The sequence below is a fragment of the Peromyscus eremicus genome, chromosome 2, assembly GCF_949786415.1.
Source record: "Peromyscus eremicus chromosome 2, PerEre_H2_v1, whole genome shotgun sequence".
In the NCBI taxonomy this organism is placed as follows: Eukaryota; Metazoa; Chordata; class Mammalia; order Rodentia; family Cricetidae; genus Peromyscus; species Peromyscus eremicus.
The window spans coordinates 121,115,161-121,139,116 of record NC_081417.1 but is presented as its reverse complement, the minus strand read 5'-3'; the positions used below and the strand labels follow the sequence as shown (position 1 = coordinate 121,139,116).

At 50.4% G+C, this 23,956-nt stretch overlaps 1 protein-coding gene across 5 annotated transcripts in view; it reads left to right on the top strand.

The window, feature by feature from the left end:
* The window catches only part of Mroh7 (maestro heat like repeat family member 7), a 51,792-nt gene that overhangs the window by 9,510 nt on the left and 18,326 nt on the right, over nucleotides 1–23,956 (top strand). For 2 of the 5 annotated variants that reach the window (XM_059254615.1, XM_059254612.1), the window contains exons 1-11: nucleotides 8,982–9,084; nucleotides 10,208–10,287; nucleotides 10,517–10,646; nucleotides 12,677–12,772; nucleotides 13,355–13,531; nucleotides 13,668–13,803; nucleotides 17,589–17,701; nucleotides 18,454–18,630; nucleotides 18,992–19,146; nucleotides 21,306–21,444; nucleotides 21,665–21,855. In XM_059254615.1, the coding sequence (XP_059110598.1) occupies nucleotides 9,043–9,084; nucleotides 10,208–10,287; nucleotides 10,517–10,646; nucleotides 12,677–12,772; nucleotides 13,355–13,531; nucleotides 13,668–13,803; nucleotides 17,589–17,701; nucleotides 18,454–18,630; nucleotides 18,992–19,146; nucleotides 21,306–21,444; nucleotides 21,665–21,855 (1,436 nt within the window). In that variant the 5' untranslated portion in view covers nucleotides 8,982–9,042. Of the gene's footprint in view, nucleotides 1–6,255; nucleotides 6,321–8,981; nucleotides 9,085–10,207; nucleotides 10,288–10,516; nucleotides 10,647–12,676; nucleotides 12,773–13,354; nucleotides 13,532–13,667; nucleotides 13,804–17,588; nucleotides 17,702–18,453; nucleotides 18,631–18,991; nucleotides 19,147–21,305; nucleotides 21,445–21,664; nucleotides 21,856–23,956 lie in introns of those variants that run through there. The other 3 variants (XM_059254616.1, XM_059254613.1, XM_059254614.1) reach the window with 3 other exon arrangements.

Sequence of the window (23,956 nt, the reverse complement as noted above, 5' to 3'; positions counted from 1 at the left end):
TCAGCACTTCATTCTTTTTTTAAGATTTATTTATTTATTATGTATACAGTGTTCTGTTTGCATGTATCCCTGCAGGCCAGAAGAAGGAGCCAGATCTCATTACAGATGGTTGTGAGCCACCATATGGGTGCTGGGAATTGAACTCAGGACCTCTGGAAGAGCAGTCAATGTTCTTCCAGAACATCTCTCCAGCCCCAGCACTTTATTCTTGTGTCTGGAAGTGTTCTTTTCTGTGGATATCTACATTTTGTTTATATCTATTTGTTACCTCTTGTATAATATTAGAGGGACCAGCCTTAATATTATATATCCCAGGGGCTCAGGAGAGAGAACTACTAACGGCGAGGACTATTTTCGGGAAATAGAATCTCAGCACACCAAGCTCTTTAGTCCATTCACTTTAATTCATCATCTGTCTCTAGCTTTACAGTTACATACCCAAACAATCACAATCCTCCCCTCCACCCAGGTCACCGGGCCTGAATTTCCTCAGGCAGTGATTGCCAGGCTTCCAGGGTCAAGCGGAGGGGTGATAAGATTCACAAAGAGGGGCAGTAATTGTTGATTATCATTTGCAACCCAAAGGGGAAGTGACTAATGAACTAACTAAAGGCTAAATTCGGGTAATATCTAAGAAGAGGGATCTTATGTGCACAACTATAATCTTAAACGTGATTGGTAGAAAATGTTAAAAATCTATAAGTTGCTAGGTCAATGGGAGAAAATAAAACTGCCTTCTTTTTTCCTGTGGCTCCTATCTGTCCACGCTATCTGCTGTTTTTTTCTGCAGGGTGGGGGAAAGTGTGCTTGGTCACCAGGCAACCTGTGTACAGCTAGATGCCTCTGGTGATAGTTAAGGGGGAGATCTGGAACTAGAGGTAAGATTTGGGAAAGGAGGAAGTTAAGCTTAATTGGCACATCTGCCAGGCCTTCTCAAACGGGAAGTCTGGACGCTTAAGTTTGTTCTTAGAGAGTACAGAGGTATCTCTGATAAGTTACTTTCCTCCATCTGGGGATGAACCTGGCTGGATGCTGCCAGTGACGATAATTACAGGAAGGCTTGAACTAGGGTTCTGGCTGACCATAGCTGTCAGCACAGAAGGTTCTCTAAATATTCCTAGAAGTGGTTAGGTAAGAAGTTAGAGGTCTATAAAGTTATTAAGGCTGTAAGAAGGAAGGGTCCGAGCTAAATTGGGTAAAGCTATTACTTAACATCCACCTGACCTAGGCAGTGTCTTCTGGAATTGACCTTAAATCAGGAGACTTGCATGTGGACTGTTATTACTGTTAGTCCTTGAAAGTGGCTAGGGGAGATATCTGATTGCAGAGGAAGTCTTTCCTGAGGCTGTTCTCCAAGTACCTTGAATGTATATGTCCAGAGAGTGATCAGTCCACATTGTTAGCCCTTCTTAGAGAAAAATCAATTGGGAAAACTATGAAGGCACACATGATTTTCATAACAGAAGACAGCTGATATATAACAAGCCAAGTAACACCAAAAGCTCCTTGGAATTTGGCTTCCTCTGGAGGAATTCCTTGATCCCTCCAGGTAGTGACTTTGCCATAACCATCTGAGTTCTTATGATATATTCCTGTGGCCGGCAGCAGTTACCAATTATTTCTACCTCAAATTAGGTCCTTTTTACTTTTGGGAATCATGGAACCAAGGAAACTGATCCTTGATTGACCAATAGAGCAAGGCGTGATCTTGCTGTGTAGCTCAGACTAGACTCTAATCTCAGTCTTCCTGCCTTAGTTTCCTAAATGCCTCTATGCCCATGTGAAGATGGCTGGATGTAGGAGAAGCAAGGAGGAAGACTCACAGACCAGCTTCTTGACTTGTTGACAGTGGAGAAGTCATAGAGATGAAGAAATGAGAGGAGAGACAGGCTGAGGAAAGGAGAAATACTCAATCTCTTCTGAGAATCAATAGAAAATGGCTGGGAATTTCTTTTTGTTCTTTTTACTATTTTCCTGGTTGTTCTCACAGCTGTCATGGTAATGGTGGTGGTGTGTGTGCTCAGGACATCAAGATTTAGCATGGAGATGGACTGTGATAAAGTTAGATGTTGTCTGGCAGTTAGATTTCAACTGGTTTGGGCTGGTTCACCTGAAGAGACTGTTGGCCCACAGACAACAACCGAAGATAAGCCAGATTGGGGCAGGACAGAAGCTCAGCTGAGTCACCTTGGCAAGGTGACATACTGATGCATTTGAGTTTCCTCTGTATTTTTCTCTCTCTCTGTCTCTCTCTCTCTCTGTCTCTGTCTCTCTCTCTGTCATCTTCCTCTCTTTCTCTTAACAGACAGGGTCTCTTGTACCCTAGACTGGCCTTGAGTGCCCTTGAACTTCTGATCCCTCTGTCTCCCACCTCTGGAGTTTGGGGATTACATACATGGACCAGCACACCTGGTTTTGTATGGTGACGATCATACTCAGGGCTTTGTACATGCTTGGGAAGCATTCCATCAGCTGAAACACATCCGCAGCCCTCTGTTGGCTATTTAAAAATTTTAAAGTTATCTTTATTGATTGATTGGTTGTATGCCACAGAGCATGTGTGAAGGTCAGAGGACGATTTGCAAGAGTCTGTTCTCTCTACCATGTGGGTCCCAGGATTGAACTTAGACTATCAGGCTTGGAGGCAAAACCTTGACCAGCTGGGTCATCTCACTGGCTCCCTTCCAGTTATTTTAAATAATGCTGCTGTTGCCAGAGTTAGGTAGGGCAAAGGCCTGCATCTAGGAAGTCCCAATGAAGTGTCATGACACTTTCCCAAGAAATTCCAATTCGAGCAGCCATGAAGGCAAGAAAGGAGCTTTGTTCTCAAGGAAGGCCATGGGGAGGAATGAAGGTCTCATGGGCTGGGACTTGTCTGGGTGCTCTCAGCAGTTTTAATGTTCCCCAGGGATGGAAAATAAAGGTTTGGGTTGGGAGAGCTGGGAGTTTCCATGGTGGGAATCCAGGTCTGCTTGGGCTGGCCACAGTCTGATAGTTACTTCCTTCATTATCTCAGGAACCAAACGCCATGCAGAGAACTTGGTTGGTGCCGAGAAACTACCCTGGTGTGTGGGGTGGTTTGGGTCCTTTATCTTAATACCTTTGTCAGGCCTGGAGTTACTGGGACTAAGGTAACTGTAGGGAAGAGAGACCAAGGAGAGCCTGGAGGGAAAGCGTAAACAACATGGAGCTACCTGTGTCAGAGACTGGACCTTTCTGATAGCAGAGTCCCTCGCCAGGGGACAGATGTGAGGCACTGTCTGCCTTTTGTTTTCTTTCCTCCGCAATAACAGCTAACTTTTAGGATGCGGAATGCCATCTGACGCCGAGGGGCTTCTTATACACTGACTGGCCATTTGCATGCCTTCTCTGGAGAGATTCTGTTCCGAATCCTTCGTCCATTTTGTTTCTCCTTCCTCTCTCGGTCCCTCCTCCCCTTCTCCTTTCTCTCTGGGACAGGGTCTCACTCTGTAGCCCAGATAACCTGAAATCCACTAGGTAGTCTTGATTGGTCTTAATTTTGCAGCAATCCTCCTGCTTCAGGTCTACCAAATGCTGGGATTACAATCATGAGCCGCCATGCTTGGTTTTAATTTTTTAAAATTATAAAGTAATAGAACACTTGCATAGTATGTCCAAGACCTGCAATTCTTTATTCAGAGGGGAGAGAGGGAGGGGAAGGGGGAGGGAGAATGAGAGAGAGAAGAAGAGAGGGATAGAGGAGAGAGAGAGAGAGAGAAAGAGAGAGAGAGAGAGGGAGAGAGAGAGAATTTTTAAAAATGTATACAGGGTTTTGCTCTGTAGCCCAGGTTGTCTTGGAACTCATGATCCTTCTGCGTTAGCCTTTTGAATTCTGGGATTCCAGATATGTGCTACCATGCCTGAGTCTCTGTTCACTTTTATTGGATACACCTAGAACAGTGTGGTCACAGAGTAGGCACATACTACATGTGTGTCTGTTGTTATGTATGTATTCGTGTATGTGTGTGTGTGTGTGTGTGTGTGTGTGTGTGTGTGTTGGGGGTGATTGAACTCAGATCCTCGTGTCTGTATGACAGGCACTTTACAAACTGAACCATCTCTCCAGCTCTTTATTTTTTTGTTCGTTAGGTATTTTTTAAACATATGTATATGTGGTATATGTGCATGTATGTGCCTGTTCACATGTGTGTGGGTACACATGAGTTTTGATGGCTGAAGCTGACATCAGGAGTCTTTCCTGACTGCTCTTTATCTTATTCATTGAAGCAGGGTCTCAATTGAACACGGAGGTTGCCTATATGGCCAGTCCCGCTAACCAGCTTGCTCCTGGGATCCCCTCTCCACCTTCTGAGACTCTGACTGGCAGGCCGTCATACTCACCCTGCATCTGTATGGGTGCCAGGGATCTGAGCTCAGCGAGTGCTTTATCCAGGAAGCTGTCTTCAGCCCCTTGATGTTTTTAATATGATTTTTAAAAAAGGCTTACACACTTGTCAAAAGCACATCATTAAAATCTTTCTTTTTCCTGAATCACCTGTTAGTAAGCTGCCAAGTGGTGCCCCATCACCCCCAAATTTTCAGCACATTTTTTACCAAAAAAAAAGCACAAAATATAATCACTGTAATAAGGCATTAATGTTTATTTGTTGCTCCACCAGATTCTCACACCCTATTCAAGTGTGGCCAACTCTCTCAGCACCATACTCTTAGCTCAGGTTCCGGTTCAGAGTCTTGTCATTCTGTCTGTCCTGTTCTGCCTCCTTCTGTTCTCGGTCTTCACTGCCTTTCTTTGCCTTGATGCATGTAAGATTGTGGGCTGGCATGATTCAGGTCCTGCAGCGCTGGGCTGGCCGGAGTAGCTGGCACGGTTCAGGTCCTGCAGCGCTGGGCTGGCCGGAGTAGCTGGCACGGTTCAGGTCCTGCAGCGCTGGGCTGGCCGGAGTAGCTGGGAGCCACAGTGGCTTTCTCTCCGCGCCCCTCTGAGGCTCACGGTTTTGATTCTTGATGGCTGGTCACCCCATTGTCTGAGAAGAGGCCTGCCCGGGGGCTCTCCACTGGACAGCATTGCTTTCCCTTGTAATATCTTGTGGTGAGAGGGCTCTGAAAACACATAATTATCCCACTATTCCAAACTTCCAACTTAGGGGTGTGTTTCTTTGTGTCGTTTTCTGGTTTATTTAAGGGCTCGAAACCAGTTGCTCTCATTAGTTATGTTGATAAGATTTCCTTAGTCTGACCAGCAGAACTTCCTCTAGGTAAACACGTATGTTCTTCCATTTGCCTCTGAGCCCTCTTTCTTGCTTTCTGGGCCCAGATGTCCCAGGCTCATCCTAAACTTCCCTGGGACCTGCCATTTCTCCCAGGAACCTTGCTGTTTTCAGTGAAGAACAGTAGTTAGCAGTCAATGTCTTGTACCAGTGTGTCCTCTTCCCCTGTGGTTAGCCCTCCAGCAGCCTCTGGCAGTTCAAGATCCCCCTGAATCCCAGCTCTCCCAGACCCTGGTGGCTGTGACCTCAGATGGATAGAGATCTGTTCTCCTCCAGTGTCCCCTTAAACAGAAGGCTTTTATTGGCCTTCCTCAGCTCAGTACCCATCACTGGTCCTGTTGGTTAGGAGAAGGGGACACTCTATATTGGCCAAGCTTGGGTTGCAGACCAATCCCTCTTTGAAAAGGAGAATGGGTGGGGTTTGACCTAATTGCTGGGAATAGGGACCTACAGAAAAGACAGGGGCTCTTTCACCCAAAGCAAGGTAAGGGATCTGGGCTGAGAAAACAGCAATCAGCCACTGTAACAAGCCCCGAAGGACAGGAACAGGCTATGCTGGGGGGACATATATGTTTTCTCTTATCCTGGGGGCCAGAAGAGGCCTCTGAGAGAGGCGACAGGCAAGGTGAGGCCTGAAAATGGGATCCCTGGGGAACAGCAGCTGGAGTAGAGAAAACCACCTGACCACGAGCTTGCCTGGAACTGGACAGAGGCCAGTATAGACAGAGCCAGGGATGGAGGAGAGAGCAGGGAGATAAGCTGGGGAGGTGGACAGGGAGACTGACCAGGCAGGGACACAGTAGCAAAATCAAAGACGTGGAGTATCACTGAAGGCTTCTAGGGAGGGTCCGTGGCACGAGCTAATTTACATTTTTCCAAGCTTTGTTGGTCTGGTGAGAGAGAGTTAAGGATTTGAGGGACCCACTGGGGAGGTGAGATGGGAATATGGCATCCTGAGGGCTCCATGCTCTGCTTTTTCCTCTCTCACTGAACCTGTGATGTGCAGGAACCTCTGAAGATGTGAAGGTCGACAGGCCAGAGAAGAGAGAGGATGAGAACGAAACAACTCAGGTATGCTCAACTCCACGCCCTCTTTCCCCTCCCTCCTCCTTCCCCTCCCCCATCCCGCCCTCCTTGCCCATCCCCCTCTTTTCAGGTGGAGTCTTGGTATTTAACCTAGCTGGTCTGGAACTTGATATGTAGAACAGGCTGGCACTGAGCTTGTAGCAATCCTCCTGTCTCTGCCTCCGGAGGGGTGAGACACCAGGTGTGTGCCACCACGCCCAGTCCAGGGTTGGCCCCGCCCACCCCGCTGCGGCATCTCTTCTCCCGCCTGGGAACTGTGTGCTGTCTGAAGTACTGAGGGGTCACCGGCTCCTCTGGTTGCTCATTCACCTCCACTGGAGTTTCCTTTGTGCCGCTGTGACCAAAAGACCGGACAGTTTAAGGGAGAAAAGGTTTATTTTGGCTCAGAGACTCAGAGGGTTTCCAGCGGTCACAGTCCGGGGCGCGGGGGAGAACAGCTGGGCTTATGGCAGTGGGAGTGGGTGGCAGATACCGCACGTCCAGAAGACCAGGAAACATCGATAGTGAGGCAGAAAGAGGACCCTATCCCCCACACCCTTCCCCCATTGACTGACTTCTAGTCAGGCCCTACCTCCTACAGGCTCCACAGCCTCCCCTCATAGCGACACCAGCTGCGGATGGAGCACTCCACACACAAGCCTGAGGGAGACACAGGCCAGGGATCCTTGTCCGTCCTACAGCTGAGCCAGTGCTCGGCCTGTAGTAGGTTCTAAATCAAAGTCTTTAACAACTGAATGGCTTGTGGGAGGGGCCCTGAAGGGACAGAAAGGCTAGAAATCGTTTTACTGAGTAAGTAATCAGGCCTAACCCAGGTCTGGGCTGTGCAGCTGAGAAGGCCAGGCCAGTAGGGGTAAACATAATCGTGACACAAATGTGGATGTGGTGGGATGGGTCTGGGGTCAGGGGCAGTCTCCTCCTCTATAGAATGGGCCTAGTGAAGTTGAAGTGAGGCCCTTCAGACCCAAGCTCAGTGCTCGTACAGAGAAAGAAGTCAGTCACCGCCATCGTTCAGTGAGCCCGACAGGGCCCTACAATGTGCAGGATGCTAATTCTAACTCCAAGCACAGAAAGGCAACCTGATATTTCAGTCTGGGGAAATAGACGTTTGCCCTTATTCTTGAATAAGCCTGAATGTCCACTCGTGTGAGCAGCCATCTCTGAATATTCATCCTAAACTGACACCCTTCTCCCTTTGCAAACTGAGATTAATAACCCCAAGCAGTTTAGTTCAGTCCGCTGCTGGGGAGGGGTAAGGATTTGCAGGGTTACCTTCTCCAGGCTGCAGTTTGATGGGACTCAGCTGGGTGGTCCCTCTACTCTACACTGTACAGACAGATCTCTTAGGGGGCTGAGACTTGCCAGGCTCCCTCTCTGCATGGGCTCATCCCTCCTTAGTCTAGCCTGGGTTTCCTTCCAGCATGGCATCTGGGTTCCAGAAAGGAAGAGCGTGCCCTGGGACAAACTTTGACATACTTTCACGATTGTCTGAGTCAGAGCACAAGGAGGTTCTGTCCACTGACGGGGACAAGTCGAAAAGAACCTGTGGCCATTAACCTTCCATAGTCTGCGGCAGATCAAGGTGTCGACTTTTCCTCACTGTGGAATGTGAGGCTGTTCATTTCCTGCGATTTTGTCTTCCTCCTTAAGATGATGGGAATCAGTGGGTTGACACAGGCTGATGTGCCCCATCTCTCGGGTAGCAGAATGCCTTAATCTGACTGGAATTTACCAAAAGGCTTAGAAGAGGTGTTACTGCTGATGGTAGAATTTTAGGTTGAGGTGTATGGACCCTTTCCATCCTCCTTTAGTTGACTAGAGAGGGAGGGGTGCTTTATTGCCCCTCACATCTGGTCTTCCAAATGCATACTTCAGGAGCCATCTTCCCATCCTACCATCAAGGTTTTTCACTAATCTTCATCTTCCCAGATACCCCCTGCAGAAACATGTCCCTTCTCTTGGGTTGTGATAGTTTTAGTTGTCAGTTTGTCATAACCAAGAATCATCTGGGAAGAGAGTCTCAGAGAGAGTGTCTAGACCGTGTGTGTACATCTGTGAGGGATTATCTTGATTACATCAGTTGAGTACCTGCCCATTATGGGTAGTATCATTCCCTAGACAGGGATCCTGGACTGTCCTGAGAGGGAGGGAAAAGGAGCTAAGCACTTGACTGCACGAATTCTTTGCTCTCTGCTCCTTGTCTATGGATGTCATGTGACCACTAGTCTAAAATGTCTGTCCTGTGACTTCACCATCACGATGAACTGTAGCCTGAACTGTGAGCCAGAATAAACCCTTTCTCCCTTAAGTTGCTGTTGTCGGGGTAGTTATACTTGTTTATTTACTTTGGTTTCTTTGAGATAGAGTCTCCCTGTGTAGCTCTGGCAGTCCTGGAACTCGCTCTGTAGACCAGGCTGGCCTCACAGAGATCTGCCTGCCTCTGCCTCCCGAGTGCTGAGATTAAAGGCGTGCACCACTAAGCTGGGTTTTGTTAGGGTATTTTATCACAGCAATGGAAACCAAACCTAGACATGGGTCAGTGCCGGGGTTGGGTGGTTGGGGAAGAGCTATGTGTGCTAGGTAGCTAGACGGTGCTGTATACGCTGCCCAGATGGATGGCAGGACTCAGGGAAAGTCTCACTCTGTGGTTCTGCTTCCCACGGCCCTGCAGGGAGAGAACATCATCACTTTCCAGAAGAATCAGGATGAGATGGAAATGAAAGAAAAGGAGACAACAATGAAGATGATGATGGTGCGGGGGCCACAGGCGGGACTGGGTGTGGAGTTCCCGAGTGGTACTGGGTACTGGTACTGGGGCGGAGTTCCCGAGTCCGCCCATTGGTGTGACAGCTGGAGGGAGCTGGGAAGAGGACAGGAGCAGGAGGCAGCCCTCTTGGGCTTGAGGCTAAGTTCTACCCACCTTTTACTGCCCCCACCTGCCAAGAGGGAGTATGAGCAAGCCATTTCCCTTCTCTGAGCCTCACTCTTCCCATCTCACAAATGGGTGAGATTATGCTTGTAGCTTTGCTTGGGGGAGGACGCGACCCATTAGCTAGTCCATTGTGAAGTCTGTGCAGCTGAGAGCAGTTATTATCGACCCTCAGAGACCCCTCCGGATGGGCAACTTAAGAGGGTTCCCGAAAGCAGCCTCCTCTTAACTACCCATTCGGATGAACTGGGCACCACTCACCACGGAGGCTTACACAGTTACATTTGGCTTTGTGGTCCTTAACGAGAGAAGGGGGCCTAGCTCAGACAGCAGTGTTGGCCTCATAAGAAAGAGTTCCTGAGTTCGAACCCCAGAACGCACATGAAAAGCAGGCATGGTGACTGAGGAAACATACAGGCACTGCGGCCAATCAGACCAGCCTAACTGACCAGCTCTGGATCCCAGTGAGAGCCCTTGCCTCAAAAACCAGGGTGTGTGGCTCCTGAAGAATGGTACCCCTGGCCTCTGCATACATGTGCACACACACACACACACACACACACACACACACACACACACACACACACACCCCTCACATACACATCTGCCTACACGCAAGGCATAATACTTAACTTTAACTGACATTAATTGAACACCTACTGTGTGCAAGTGTTAGATGAAAAGTGACAAGTAGGAGGATGTTTGAGGAATTCGACTGGACAGCTTTCAGTGGCCAAGCCTGGAGCTTCTTACTTGGATCAGTTCCATGGTTTAGCTGTCAGTCACCAGAAGGGCACCGTGGGAACCACCCTTACTGAGCTCTGCCCATGGGATGATGTACAAATCAGGGTGCTGAGTGCTGAGTGGTCTTGGCCTGCATGACCTGCTGTCTGAGCGTGGGAGTCAGCCACAGCTGGCTGTCACTGGCTCTGTGCTCCCCACCCAGAAGCAAATTCGGGAGGAACCCCTGGATTCCCTTTTGAGCCCTGCCCGCCAGCAAGCCATGGAGATCCTGACGCAGCTGAGGTATCCGCCGCTCTTGTCTCTCTCTGCCAAGCTCTGCCCCTTCTTCCATGCCTCTGTCCATTTGAGCCTCTCCCTCTCCCCCTGCCCGGTCCCCACGGAGCATGTCACCTCCACACCCTCGCTCGAATCTCATCTTATCCCAGGTGGCCTGGCTGAGTCAGATGCCCCTCTTCCCCACGGCGTCCTCGGGCCCCTCCTCACTCCACACCCTGCCTCCTCTCTCGCCCAGTCACACCAAGCCTATCCTGAATGTGCGGGAGAGGGTGGAGCTGGTGAGCACCTGTGTGCGGAGTGTCTTCTCACTGCCCTCCGTGCAGGCCATGCAGGAGAAAGACGAGGCCAAGGCAGAAGTCATCCAGGTGAGTGGGGCCCTCCTGGTGGGTCTCTAGGTTGGGGACATCCCCAGAAGGGACAGCTCACAGGGATACGTAGGGGCTTTCTATAGATAGTCCATCCCCAACCTCCACCCCCCACAGCACACTCCTTGGCTGTTGGCCTGGAATAACTCACCTGACCTGTGTCAGGTGCTGGATAACTGTTCAACAACTGAGTGAACTATTGTAGTAGTGGCTCTCTAGGAGGGCTCTGTCCACTTGTAAGCCCCGTCCTGTATCAGGGAGGTAGACAGAGGCTGCAAAGTCACAGGAAGGGGCCAGGATCGGAGGGTAGGACTGAGGACTGGGCCATACGGAAGAGGATTGGAGAAAACTGGGCAGAGGCCTGGAGGAACAGCACCTTAAAGGGGGCGAGCATCATTAAGCCCCTGCAGAGTTATTCCTAGAGGTACCAGTGGGGGTGGGGCTTAGCTGTAGGATGCAAGGAGAGCCAGGGCCAGGCGGGAGGTTGAGTGAGAGGGAGCTCAGCTCTTTCGGCCAGCCTTTCTTTCTCTCAGCAGGCATTCACCACGACCCTCTCCACATCACGATGGTAGTTTTGCAGGAGTGTGAGGGTGGAAGAGATGAACGCTATCAAAAAATCAGTCAAATGCAAAATCTCAGGGGGTGGTCAGTGCTACAAGCATAAATTATGGGGTACCAAAAAGAGTATGGATGAGGGACATGGCCCAGGGAGGATAGGGGATGTTGTGATTTCCTGAAAGAGGGTGGCGTAAAGAACCTGTACAGAACCCATGCCAACTGCCGGGATAACAAGGGGCCGTGTGACTGGAGCCTGAAGGGTGAGACAGGAACTCTGAGAAGAGAGCTTAGGATGGTAGGAGTCAGACCACACAGACAGATAGCCTCTGGCTTCTGGATCCTCAAGTTGGCACCCTGAGAGAATCGGGCCCGAATCCTTGCTGTGGAAAGCATCGGCAGTCCTCTTGTAGTTATGAGTATTGCCAGCAGAGGGCAGTGGTACCTAACGAGCCGCAGCCGTGGGCAGGAAGGAGGAGGTAGTTAGCTGGAGGGCTGGCTTGGTGGTTGTCGTGTCATCCTAAGGGCCGCTGGCTCTAGAGTGCAATTAGGAAGCTGGGACAATGGCAACCCAGGGGATAGACTTGGGGAGCCAGCAGAAGGAGAGCAGGTGAAAAAGAGAGGGTGGTGGCGCACGCCTTTAATCCCAGCACTCGGGAGGCAGAGCCAGGTGGATCTCTGTGAGTTCGAGGCCAGCCTGGGCTACCAAGTGAGTTCCAGGAAAAGGCGCAAAGCTACGCAGAGAAACCCTGTCTTGAAAAACCAATAAATAAATAAATAAATAAATAAATAAATAAATAAATAAATAAATAATAAATAAATAAAAAGAAAAGAAAAGAAAAGAAAAGAAAAGAAAAGAAAGAGAGGGTCTTCCCGGAGCAGTTTGAACCCACCACTCAGCTTTGCCTGTGCTCACAAAGCAATTTCAAGACCGTAGTATGGGCAAACGGTGAGGAACCTGGGCAGGGAGAGATGGCTTCCCTAAGGGTCACCTGCAGATCTAGGTGGGTCTAGAAGTAACAGTTCAGCAAGCGGCAGAGGGTAAGAGCCAGACGGGCCTGGCAGCTCTCCAGCTCTAACAGTCTTGGGAGAGCTGACCCTTTGTTCCCTGCTGTGTGACCTTGGACAAGTGTTCCTGGATTTGTAAAATGAGAAAAACAGTTTAAAGAGAAAGTGATGGAGGATGCGCAAATGACCAGGCACTTGTCTGGCTCGTGCCAGGCCGTGAAGGCCAGGCCTCTGCTCCGCCACCACCCCCTCGGGAGGGTGGGAAGGTAGGAAGCCCGGGCACACTAATCCCCAGTTTGTTAGAGAGAGGAAGTAATTTGCCCGATATTGTATATTAGGTGAGGTACGGTGATGGGGCCGGAAAGCAGCTTTTATGAGTCCAAGTGCGCCCTCCTCCGGGACGCACCCATCGGGGCTGGCAGCTGTGCTGGGAGCCCCCCACAGCTCTGTCCTCCTTCTGTCTACAGACGCTCTACCACCAGACCTTAGATTCCTTGCAGAAACTGCTCAATGCCCTCTTAATTGAAGACCCTACCCCTGCTGGACTGAAGAGCATTTTGGAGGTGCAGGGCATGGGGAAGGAGGGGGAGGGAGAGGGAAACAGGAAAACAGCTCAGTAGAAGTGGGAGGTGGACTCCAAAGGCGTGGCTTGACTTCAGGATAGCATCTTGAAGCAGTGCTCTCCTTCCCTGTCAGATTTTGTGCCATTTCATTGAGTTTTTGGTGATCCTGAGGATTGGACCTAAGCCCTCACAACTCCTAGGCAAGCTCTACCACCGAGCTCCACCCCTAGCCCTTTTTAAAACTTTTAATCTGTAGACACTGTCTCAGTGAGTTGCCCAGTGTGGCCTTGAACTTTCGATCCTCTTGTCTCAGCCTCCTGAGTGGCTGGGGTCACAGGCCTGGACCTCTGCCCTTTTACAGTCTGCTATGTTCTTTCAGCCAGCCCCTGCAGCTCCTGCTTTTGCCTCCCCCCTGTCTCCATCCTTATCTCTGTCTCTTTCCCGTTCATCTCTCCTCACTGACCCCTCTCCCTCTCTCTGGTCTGAGTCCTATTCTCAGCTCAAACCCCATCTATCACTGAGCCACCAGAGGAGGAGGAGGTCTACACCAAATTGCCTTCTCATTCTGGAAAATTCTTGTAGATTATTGGCTTACCCATCGGACAGCAGAGGCTGGCATCCAACGGTAGCAGAGTCTCTCCCTTATCCCCACAGCCCCTAGGGCCCTGGATGAACTCTGGGAAGGCCCATGAGCGAGCACGGGCTGTGAACAGCAATGTCTCTGTGTTGAACCACACGCTTGTGACCCTGCCTTTCTTCGTGAGTGTTCCTGGAGGGGTGGACACTCTGGTGACCCTTCTCAGATGATCTGCTGCTGTCAGGGTAGACCATCTGGGTCTGCTTACCCTGCACTGTGTAGCTACAGACTCCCTCCCTGTGGTTATGACACTAACAGATGTCCTCGGGGTTCCCAGCACTGGGTCTGCTGCTGGGGAGGCTCCTTCTTCGTATTGGGGATCCTGATGAAGAGATCGGCCGGGAGGCTCTGGACGGCATCACTATCCTCTACACTATCCTGGATCTCCAGAAACGTATGCCCCACGTCAGGTCCCTGGCAGCTGTACAGCTAGGGAGGGGTGCATGGCGGTACAATTGGGCAGCTGGAGGCAGGTAGCAAGGGTCAGGTCAGGACTGGGAGCTGATGTGAAATCCTCATCTCCATGGAACCAGGGGCAGACACACAAACTAGCCTTTATTTTTAATGTTTGTTTTGTTTTAGAGACAGGGTCTTACTATATAGCTGGAGCTGGCCCCCAACTTGTAATCCTCCTGCCTTAGCCTCTCAAGTACTGGGACTAAAGGCATGTACTGCCCTGCCCTGTCTAGACAGCAAATCTATCTTGATGGAAGCTGCTCTTCATTAGCTGAGCTTTTCCATATTGTTCCAACCTTAATTTCTCCTTCCCGTGGTACCACGGGTACCTAGGCATGATGGATGTCTTCTCCTTTTGTCTATCTTTCCTACTAGACTGTAATACTAAGAGGGGAGGGCAGGGTCCTGTGTTCTTCTCCAGCATAGTTGTCTCCCGAGTGCTGGGATCAAAGGCGTGCGTGCATCACAGCAGAGGCAGGTGGATCTCTGTGAGTTTGAGGCCAGCCTGGTCTCCAGAGCAAGTTCCAGGACAGGCTCCAAAGCTACACAGAGAAACCTGTCTCGAAAAACAAACAAACAAACAAACGGAAGAAAAAAAAAAAGAGATCAGCTCAGGGCTCCATGTCACGGGTGCTTGTCACATAGAGCTTTCTTTCTTCTCCCCATGCCCCGCCCCCTTCTGGGATCTATCTGGGGTCTCCACTCTTTCTCATTTCGAGCATTTGGGGCAATGTTTCTTGAGAGATTCCTGCACTGACCTGGGGCCATTCATGACCCTTAAATGGTGGGTGAAAGGTACTCTACAATATTGACCAGCCCTGGGATGGGGATACCATAGACCAAAAACGAGGCTGTCTGAGGTGGCTGGAAATGTCGAACATCCAGTTTAATTTAATTGCACAGTGAATCATTTTTAAGGTATTTGAGTATGATCTGTCCTGCTGAAATTCAGGTTGAGCTGAGTGCCTTGTGTTCTTTGGGAGAGCCCCAGGCCACTGTCACTCTGGAGGAGGGCGCCGTTAGCGTGGGTTGGCAATCTGTGGAGGGTGCAAGGCTGGAGTGGCTCTGGCTCTGGCTGGCCACAGAACACCAGTTCCTTCTGTTGGCAGAGCATGTTCTATACACTCACACTGCCTCAGTGACCCTTTCTCGTGCCCGGGCCTTGTGCAGATTGAGGGGATCCAGGAAGGACCCAGGCCAGGCTCTGATGAGGGCATAGTCCCTAAATGTGTTTCCTCCTCCAGAAGACCCAGAGGCCCTCTGTGCCAGGCTCTGCTCTAGCTCTAGGGATACAGCCTGGAAAAGAGATTCATTAAGCACGCCTCCCTTTGGCTTACCTTCTCGTTGCCAGGAGACAGATAATAGGCAAAAATAAACAAACGAAGCCCCGAGTAAGTCAGACACAAAGCACGGAGGGAACACAAGCAGCAGAGAGGCTGGAGAGGCTGGAGTTCTCAAATGGCGTCCGCTGGCCTGACGGCGGTGCAGGCCGACAATCCCAGCACTGGGTGGAAAGTGTGAGACCATCCTGGACTAGAGACCCTGCCTCTGAAAACACACGAAACGGACGAACTAGATATGGCAGTGCCCCCCTGTAATCTCAGTGCTCGGGGGACGGAGCAGGGGGATCAGGAGTTCAAGCCATCCTCAGTCGCATAGAGAGTTGGAGGCCAGCCTGGATTATGTGAGCCCCTGTGTCTTAACAAAGCCAAGCAAAGGCAACACTAAGCCAAACAAATAAAAATACTGCCCGAACACAGAAACAGCTCACACCAAAAGAAAGTATTGCAAAGCTATGGGTATTCGATGGTTAGAGTGCTTGTGAGTTGGAGGCTAGCCTGGTCTACATAGTAGTTCCAGACCGGCTAGGGCCACATGGTGAGGCCCTATCTTAAAAACCAAAAACTATTGGAGACTAGGGGGGTCCAGCCCCTCGATAGTCCCCTCCCAAGGTCCGGGAAGAATCTACAACCAGCTGATAATTAATCTTTGATGAGAAGAAATGAATCTATGTACACGAAATTCCTTACTTCATACACTTTATTATTCTGTGATAGTTCTCTCTCTACACAGCTTCTATTCTGCTCTCATGTCTAGCTCCTTTCTTGCCTGATTTCTCTATATTTATCTACTGTCCCCTCTAGGTTCTATATTAATTCCTTCATCTAGTTCTGTCCCTTCTAGGTTCTCTTCCATCTAGTTCTTTCCCATATCAGCTCCTCTCCCATCTCCTTCTCTCTCATCTGGCTCTTCCTCATCTTGTTCTTCCCCATCTGGCTCTTCCTCATCTTCCATCTCATTCCTCTGGTCCTCTCTTCTAGCCCTTCAATCTAGTTCTTCCCCATCTCAGTTTGTTCCTCTCAAGTTCTTACCCATCTAGTTCTTCCATTCTCTTTTCTCTTCTCTGTCCCGTGCCCTGGAAGTCCCGGTATATAAAGGGAGGGTCCGAGCTAAATTGTGTAAAGTTACTTAATGTCCACCTCACCTAGGCGGTGTTTCTTTGTGGAATTTACCTTAAGTCAGGAGACTTGTATGTGGGCTGTTATCACTGTTAGTCCTCGGAAGTTGGGCGCCCCCCTGGGTGGTGTCTCCTTGTGGAATTTACCTTAAGTCAGGAGACTCGCCTGTGGGTTATTATCACTGTTAGTCCTCGGAAATTGGGTGACCACCTGGGTGGTGTCTCCTTTAGTCCTTGAAAGTGGCTAAGGGAGATATCTGATTCCAGAGAAAGCCTTTCCTGAGGCTGTTCTCCAAATGCCTGGAATGTGTATGTCTAGAGAGTGATCAGTGCACATTGTTAGCCCTTCTTAGGGAAAAGTCAATTGGGAAAACTATGAAGGCACACATGATTTTTATAACAGAATACAGCTGATATATAACAAGCCAAGTAACACCAAAAACTCCTTGGGATTTGGCTTCCTCTGGAGGAATTCCCTGATTCCTCCAGGTAGTGACTTTGCCATAACCAGCTGAGTTCTTATGATATATTCCTGCGGCCTGCAGCAAAAAACCAAAAAAAAAAAAAAAAAAAAAAAAAAAAAAAAAAAAAAAAAAAGCGGGGATAGGGGGCATGGAAGAAAAGCCGTTGGCTACTAGAATAGCAATAACAAAATGAAACATAATGCCTTGGGCTGAAGCAGCAGGGACTCTTGAACATTGATAGTGGAAATAGAGCTGGGAAACAATCTCACGTGTCCCCGGAGGGTGAGCCTGTGCCTACTGTGAGTTCATGATTTCTGCCCTGGCCTATCCCTGGCAGAAGCGACAATCTGTTCACCAGGAGACATGCTATCTGTTCACAGCAGCACTGTGCAGGAGGGCTGGAAGCAGCCTAGAGGTGCATATCAAGTAAGGCAGGAATACACTCGGCAGGCTCTCCCAGCTTGGAAAATTGTACCACACCGAGAATGGATGAGAGCGAGTGCCAGATGCTGCAGGGCAGAACCAGACCTGGGGGATGATGTTACGGGAGTCCATTTACTAAAGGTTCAAAAGCAAGGGACACTACCTAGGAGTTCAGAAACCAGAACAGCGGTTGCCCTGGGTGGGAGGGGTCAGAAGAGGGGCTTCTGGGGGGATGGTTGGGTTGTTTCTTGACTTGGGTACTTGCTGCCTGCGTGGGTTCACTGTGTGAAAAGTGAACTGTGCACATGGTGTGGGCTTGACAGACAGTTCAAAGCCATGGTCGGGTCAGGGTTCCTCAGAAGGCGTCTTCCCCTGCAGGGACCAAGGACAAGGAAGAGATCAACAAGAAGGAGCTGTATGAGAACAACAAGCGCTTCCTAGGGCCCTACAACCCTGTCAGCCCGTGCCAGAACATTCTGCGTGTCATTGCGGTGACTACCGGCGGGCGGTCCAGGCTCCCAGGCCAGGAGGGGAGGGAAAGGGGGTTGCCACTAGAAGCCTTCTCCCGCTGCATAGTCTTTCTGGGTGTCCTCCATGTTCTAGCCCAGAGGTTCTCCATCTGTGGGTCATGACCCCTCACAGGGTCACATATCAGATACCCTATATATCAGATATTCACATTCCAACGCATGACAGTAGCAAAGTTACAGTTATGAAGTAGCAATGAAGTAATTTCATGGTTGGGGGGGTCACCACAACATAAGGAATTGTGTTAAAGGGTCACAGCATTAGGGAGTTTGAGAACCATTGTTCTAGCCCATGACTTCCTTCTCCCTGGTGCGTGCCAGACAATTCTGGGTGCAAGGACCACATCACCCCTGTTTGTTTTCCTCCCCTTCCACTTCCTTCTCTCTCTCTCTCTCTCTCTCTCTCTCTCTCTCTCTCTCTCTCTCCCTCTCTCTCTTCCTTCTTTTAAAGATGGAGACTTGTTATCCTCCTCAGGCTCTCGAACCCCTGGGTTCATGTAATCCTCCTGCCTCAGCCTCCCAAGCAGCTTGGGCTACAGGAGGACCTTGGTGCCTGGCTGTCCCTCAGAGCTCCTCTCCAGCGGGTCTAACATTCAGCCATCGGAGAATGCGCGTGGTGCCTGGCACCAACCTTCTCTTGGAGTTGGGTGGAGTCTATGTGTCTCAAGGGATCCGCCCTGCTCAGCAGTGTCAAGACCTCTGTACTTATATTTCAGGAATTTGGAGACTTCCTGGGGCCCCAGCAGGTAAAGGACCTGCTACTAGCAGCCTTGGAAGGCCTGAACGACATCTCAGAGGCTCAAGGGAAGGACTCCGGGGAGATGATGCAGCTGGCCTCGGAGGTCACGCTCAGTTCAGTGCTGGAGTGGTACCGCCACAGGGCGCTGGAGGTGGTAAGGCCTCTTGGAGGCAGAGGCCAGGATATCAGGCCTGGGGGAGTCCCCAAACCCCAGGATCCTGCTTCTCCTGGCACAGCCTGCCTGCCTGTGGACAGGGTTGGAGCTGAGCACTGGGCTAAGAAGGAGGTTTGGTAGGAGTGGGAGGTCAGTAAGGGGGTCTGTCTCACTCCCAGGGGGAGCAGCAGTCCCCTGAACCTTTCCTCCCATGTCTCTCCTGTACTGTGCCCCCTCCCCTGTCTTCTTGGTCCCCTCTTGTTACTCTACCCTATGCCCTTCTCCCTTCTACCCATGCTCCTCATGTTCCTCTCTGCTTCTCCAATGGGCCTTCCTTCCATCTGCTCATGGCGACCTCCAGGTCCCAGAAATCCTGCAGGGCATCTACATGCAACTGAGCCACATCCAGGAGCCGCGGGCACGTGAGGTGGCCCTGCTGCCCATCTCCTTCCTGGCCAGCTCCTTCATGACGGAGGTTGTGGTGGCCCTGCTCATGTGCCCCCTCCCACTGGACAGGTACCAAGCAAGGAGGCTTCTATCCTCTATCCCTCAAAGGGTTGAGGCAGCCCCGTCCTGGGATGAGACACTCTTCCAGTCCAGAGAAGCCCTGCTCTCCCCTGCTCCTACACAGTCTGTGGTAATGATAGTCAGGAAGCCCGCCCTGAGCACTGCTGGATCTGTACTGAAAATCCAGTCTCTCATTCCCAACTCAGCCCTGTTCTACAGATGTTGATGAGGCTCAGGAGATATTTCTTGGCCTCCACACCCGCCGAGGCATTGCTAGAGTGAGGTTCTACGCTCAGATCTAACTGACTCCAAAGCCCGGAGTTCTTTCTTCAATGGTAGCTGCTGGTCTCGGGTAGCTCAAGCGCCCTCTCTGGTCTTCAGCTTTCTCATAGGAAAAACTGTTCCACAGTGTGAGTGAGCAGAAAGCGGCTTCCTGCTTGCTGCCTCCATGGAGGTTCTTATTTGGGCTGGAGAGGAACCTAGCCAGATGGTGACAAGTGACAAGTCTTGCTTCCTTTAGCCTGTTGGACAAGCCCATCCATCCCTTCTTTAAATGACTGAAGCAGGGAAGGGACTACAGAGCATGGTTGTTTCTGAATAAATGAGGAAGCACACGCAGAACTGTACAAGAGGGGTGTGTGCTGATAGAGACAGGTCAGTCACAGAGTCAGGATCAGTGGGGACCCTGAGGGCCAGCTATACAACCTAAGAAGCTAGCTATTACTGCATTGCCCACCAGGGGGAGCTCTCTCTCTCTCTCTCTCTCTCTCTCTCTCTCTCTCTCTCTCTCTCTCTCTCTCTCTCTCTCTCTCTCTCTCTCTCTCTCTCTCACATACACACACACACACACACACACACACACACACACACACACGGGGCGGGGTTGGGGGGACAGGGAGAAGAGGGAGAGGGAGAGGGTGGGGTGTTCATTCTATATCCCAGGCTAGCCACAAACTCATGGCAATCCTCCTGCCTCCTACTTTCAGGTACTGGGATGATTACATTAGGGCCTTTTTCTTTTCTTGTTGCAGCGCTGGGCCTCGAACCCAGGGCCATGCTATGCAAGTGCCCTAGCCCTGAGCTACAGCCCCAAGGGGTTTCTTTTGTAGTCTACTAACAGTCACTAGATTCCCAGGGCTGCCCGTGACTTGATGGCCTGAGAGTGAGGACCTCTCACTACTTATTCCCTATATGCTTCCCAGGTGAAACTCGGCTATGAGGGTAGGAGACCCAGGGTACTCAGAGGGACCAGAATCTCTTACACGAGCCTTGTCTTCTGCATCTCTTCAGAGACTAGTCCAGCTACCAGTGTCACAGTCCCTGGGAAGCCCGATGCTCTAGCTGTCCCATTGGTTCCTACAGATAGTTGATAGTTCCTCCTAATCCAGATGTTATGTACCAAGCAGCCACAAACATGACCATTTTTATCATAAGCAACGTTGCCTAGCAACGGAGTTGAAATACTGTCTTATTGGGTTTCCAGGGGAACAGAGCTGGGAAATGAGTGGAAGGTTCAGATGCTCCTGCATTCAGGCAAAAGGGTTTCATTAACCCTTTAGCTCACTGTCAACTGCCCACAGCAGGAACATCCCTGCTGCTGCTGCTGCTCCTGCTTGGGTGGCTTCCTGCCAAGGGCCTGGAGTTGGGCTTCCTGGGAGTCTGTGATAAGGGCAAGATTGGGGCCCCAAAGGGCTCTGTGACCTCCTCTCCCACTCCTAGGAGGCAGCTCGGAGATGTCAGATTCGGTCACATCTTGCAGTTAGCAGCAGCATCCTGGACTGGTGGTTTTACCTCCCTGAGCCTCTATTCTGCCTCTGTAAAATGGGAATAATGCCCTCTTGTGGAGGGGGAGATGTCCGTGACTTTGAGCACTTCCAAGTGTCTGCGTCTGTATCCTCAGAGATTTGCTTAGTGCCTGGTGCACAATGCCCGCTCTAATGAGTGTTTGCTGAGTAATACATTACCTGAGGATAAAGCACTTGGTCTGAGACCTGGAAATGAGGTTCTCAATCACTGTCAGGCTCCTGCCTCATGGAGAATGTTTTCAGGACCACTCCGTGGGCGCGCTCATGGATACCATTTTGTTGGCACTGCATCCCAGCCCTGAAACCGTTTGCATGAGGTGGCCCCTGCCCTAGGTACCACTAACTATCCTACTTCCTCCTTAGCAACGGGGCAGAGATGTGGAGGCAGTTGATCCTTCGAAAACCCAGCTGTGATGTCCGAGACCTGCTGGATCTGCTCCTGACTACCCTGAAGGAGAAGCCTGTTACCAAGAAGGGTCGGGCCTCTATTGTGCCCCTGGCGGTGAGGACCAGGCACCTGCCTGCCTGCCTTCCCTTCTACCCCACGCAGCACACCCGCTTGCTTGTAAGGTCCTGTCTGCCAAAGTGGGGTAGGAGCCATGCTTTTTCTAGGCTAGATTAGAGAACCAGCCCCAGTCTCTCAGAGCAATAAGCTAGGCTTCAGCCAGCAGTGTCTGGGAGGAAGGACCGGGTCAAGCCACTGGCCTCCCCTCTCCCCCTAGGCAGCCAGTGGCCTGTGTGAGCTCCTGTCCGTCAACAGCTGTGTGGGCCGTGTGAGGCGCATCTACCCTCAGCTGCTCCTGGCTCTGCTCATTCAGGTCCATTATCACATTGGCCTCCACCTGCCCAGCCGTGTGGCTCCTCGAAAGGATGCCAAGGACGACACACAGCTTTCTGTCTTCGTACCCGTACGGTAGGCCCCATCGTCTCTCTACCCTGCTGTCCTTGTGGTGAGGAGGGCTACCTACCCAGCAAGGGCCCCCCAAACATCTTAGTCATTAATTCTAGCACTAGAAGAGGAAGTGGAGCATACCTTTGTTTTTGGAAACAGGCTCTCCTGTTTGTCGTCCAGGCTGGCCCCAAGCTTGCTTTGAGGATGATCTTGATCTTCCGATCCTCCTGTCTCCATCTCCCAGTCACTGGGATTATAGGCATGCTCCACTCTGCCCAGTTTATTTGGTCCTAGGGGTCAAACCTAGGGCTTCGTTCATGCTGGACAAGTATTCTCCACCCACTGGGCTTCCTCCCCAGACACTAGAAACATGATGTTATTGGAGTCACCCTTCTGTTCCATGGCTAGTTCTGAATCCCTTCCCACTGCTCTGCTCAATGCACGGTGGTGTGAGGGGATCAATTGTCTGAGGACCTTTACCCCCTACCAACCTCAGAGGGCTTGCTCATATTGGAGTGTATCACAGACCCACCAATGTTCTTAGTTATGAATTGGAATATAATATATGCACACAGGGGGCATTAAAATCAACTCTCTTTTTCCTGTTCATACCCCAGATATCTTCCCAGAAGACAAGAACTTTTTTTTCATGCCCTTTCAGGGGTAGTTAGTGTGGATGAGCACATGGGTTTATATTCCATTTTTATAGGTGCTAGCCTGTGACACAGGAGTAGTTAGTGTGGATGAGCACATGGGTTTATATTCCATTTTTCTGGTGCTAGCCTGTGACTCAGGGGTAGTTAGTGTGGATGAGCACATGGGTTTATATTCTGTTCACACAGGTGCTAGCCTGTGACTCGGGGTAGTTAGTGTGGATGAGCACATGGGTTTATATTCCATTTTACAGGTGCTAGCCTGTGACTCGGGGTAGTTAGTGTGGATGAGCACATGGGTTTATATTCTGTTCACACAGGTGCTAGCCTGTGACTCAGGGGTAGTTAGTGTGGATGAGCACATGGGTTTATATTCCATTTTACAGGTGCTAGCCTGTGACTCGGGGTAGTTAGTGTGGATGAGCACATGGGTTTATATTCTGTTCACACAGGTGCTAGCCTGTGACTCGGGGTAGTAAGTGTGGATGAGCACATGGGTTTATATTCTGTTCTCACAGGTTCTAGCCCGTGACACAGGTACGCATCTGCTCTTACCATGTATCAAGTCTTGGAAGCCTTCAGACATACAGCTGCCTCATTATTTTTGACAGCTGCAGGGCATCCTTATGTACAGAAATCTGGTCACCACAGTGTGTGCAGCCCCCCTCCTCCTGATTCGGGCACTTCCTCGCCCCTTGTGATTGCAACAGTGCTGTGAGCTCGCTTGTGTAGATGCATGCATGTGATCGTATGTGTAGGATGGACTCCTGAAGGGAGGGTGGGGTATCCATGGGCTTCGGCTTGGGGATACTAAAATGGCGTAGGAATGCATAATGGAAAAAGTTCTTACCACTGAGTTATGGAAATGTAAATGAAGGGCCAGTGAGCTGCCTCAGCAGCTAAAGGTGCTTGCCGCCAAGCCTGAGTTCCATCCTCATGACTCACGTGGTGGAGGAGAGAACTTGATCCTTACAAGTTCTGTGACCTCTAAATGTATGCATGTGTGCTCGCACACGCGCACACATACACACACACACTCACGCATGCACGCGCACACATACACACACACTCACGCACGCACGCAAAGATTAGCTAAAATGTAATAATTTCTCAACTGTCCCACTTGTCAGTGTGCGCAGAGGAAACAGTCACCGGGGTTGTGGTCTGTGCCAGTGTCTACATCCTCACATCTATTCTAGGGTAAAGTATTGCAGAACAATCAAATCTTTGCAAATCTGAGTTGCAAAAAAAATGGATTCTCTCTCTCTCTCTCTCTCTCTCTCTCTCTCTCTCTCTCTCTCCTCCCTCCCTCCCTTCCTTCCTTTCTCTTCTCCTTCTTCTCTCTCTCTCTTTCTCTCTCTTTTTTCAGATAAGGTCTTTAAAAGGAATCATGAATTTTCCTGCCTTATATTCTGAGTGCTGGGATGGCAGGGTTCCATACCACACCTGGTGGTGTGTGCGTGTGCGTG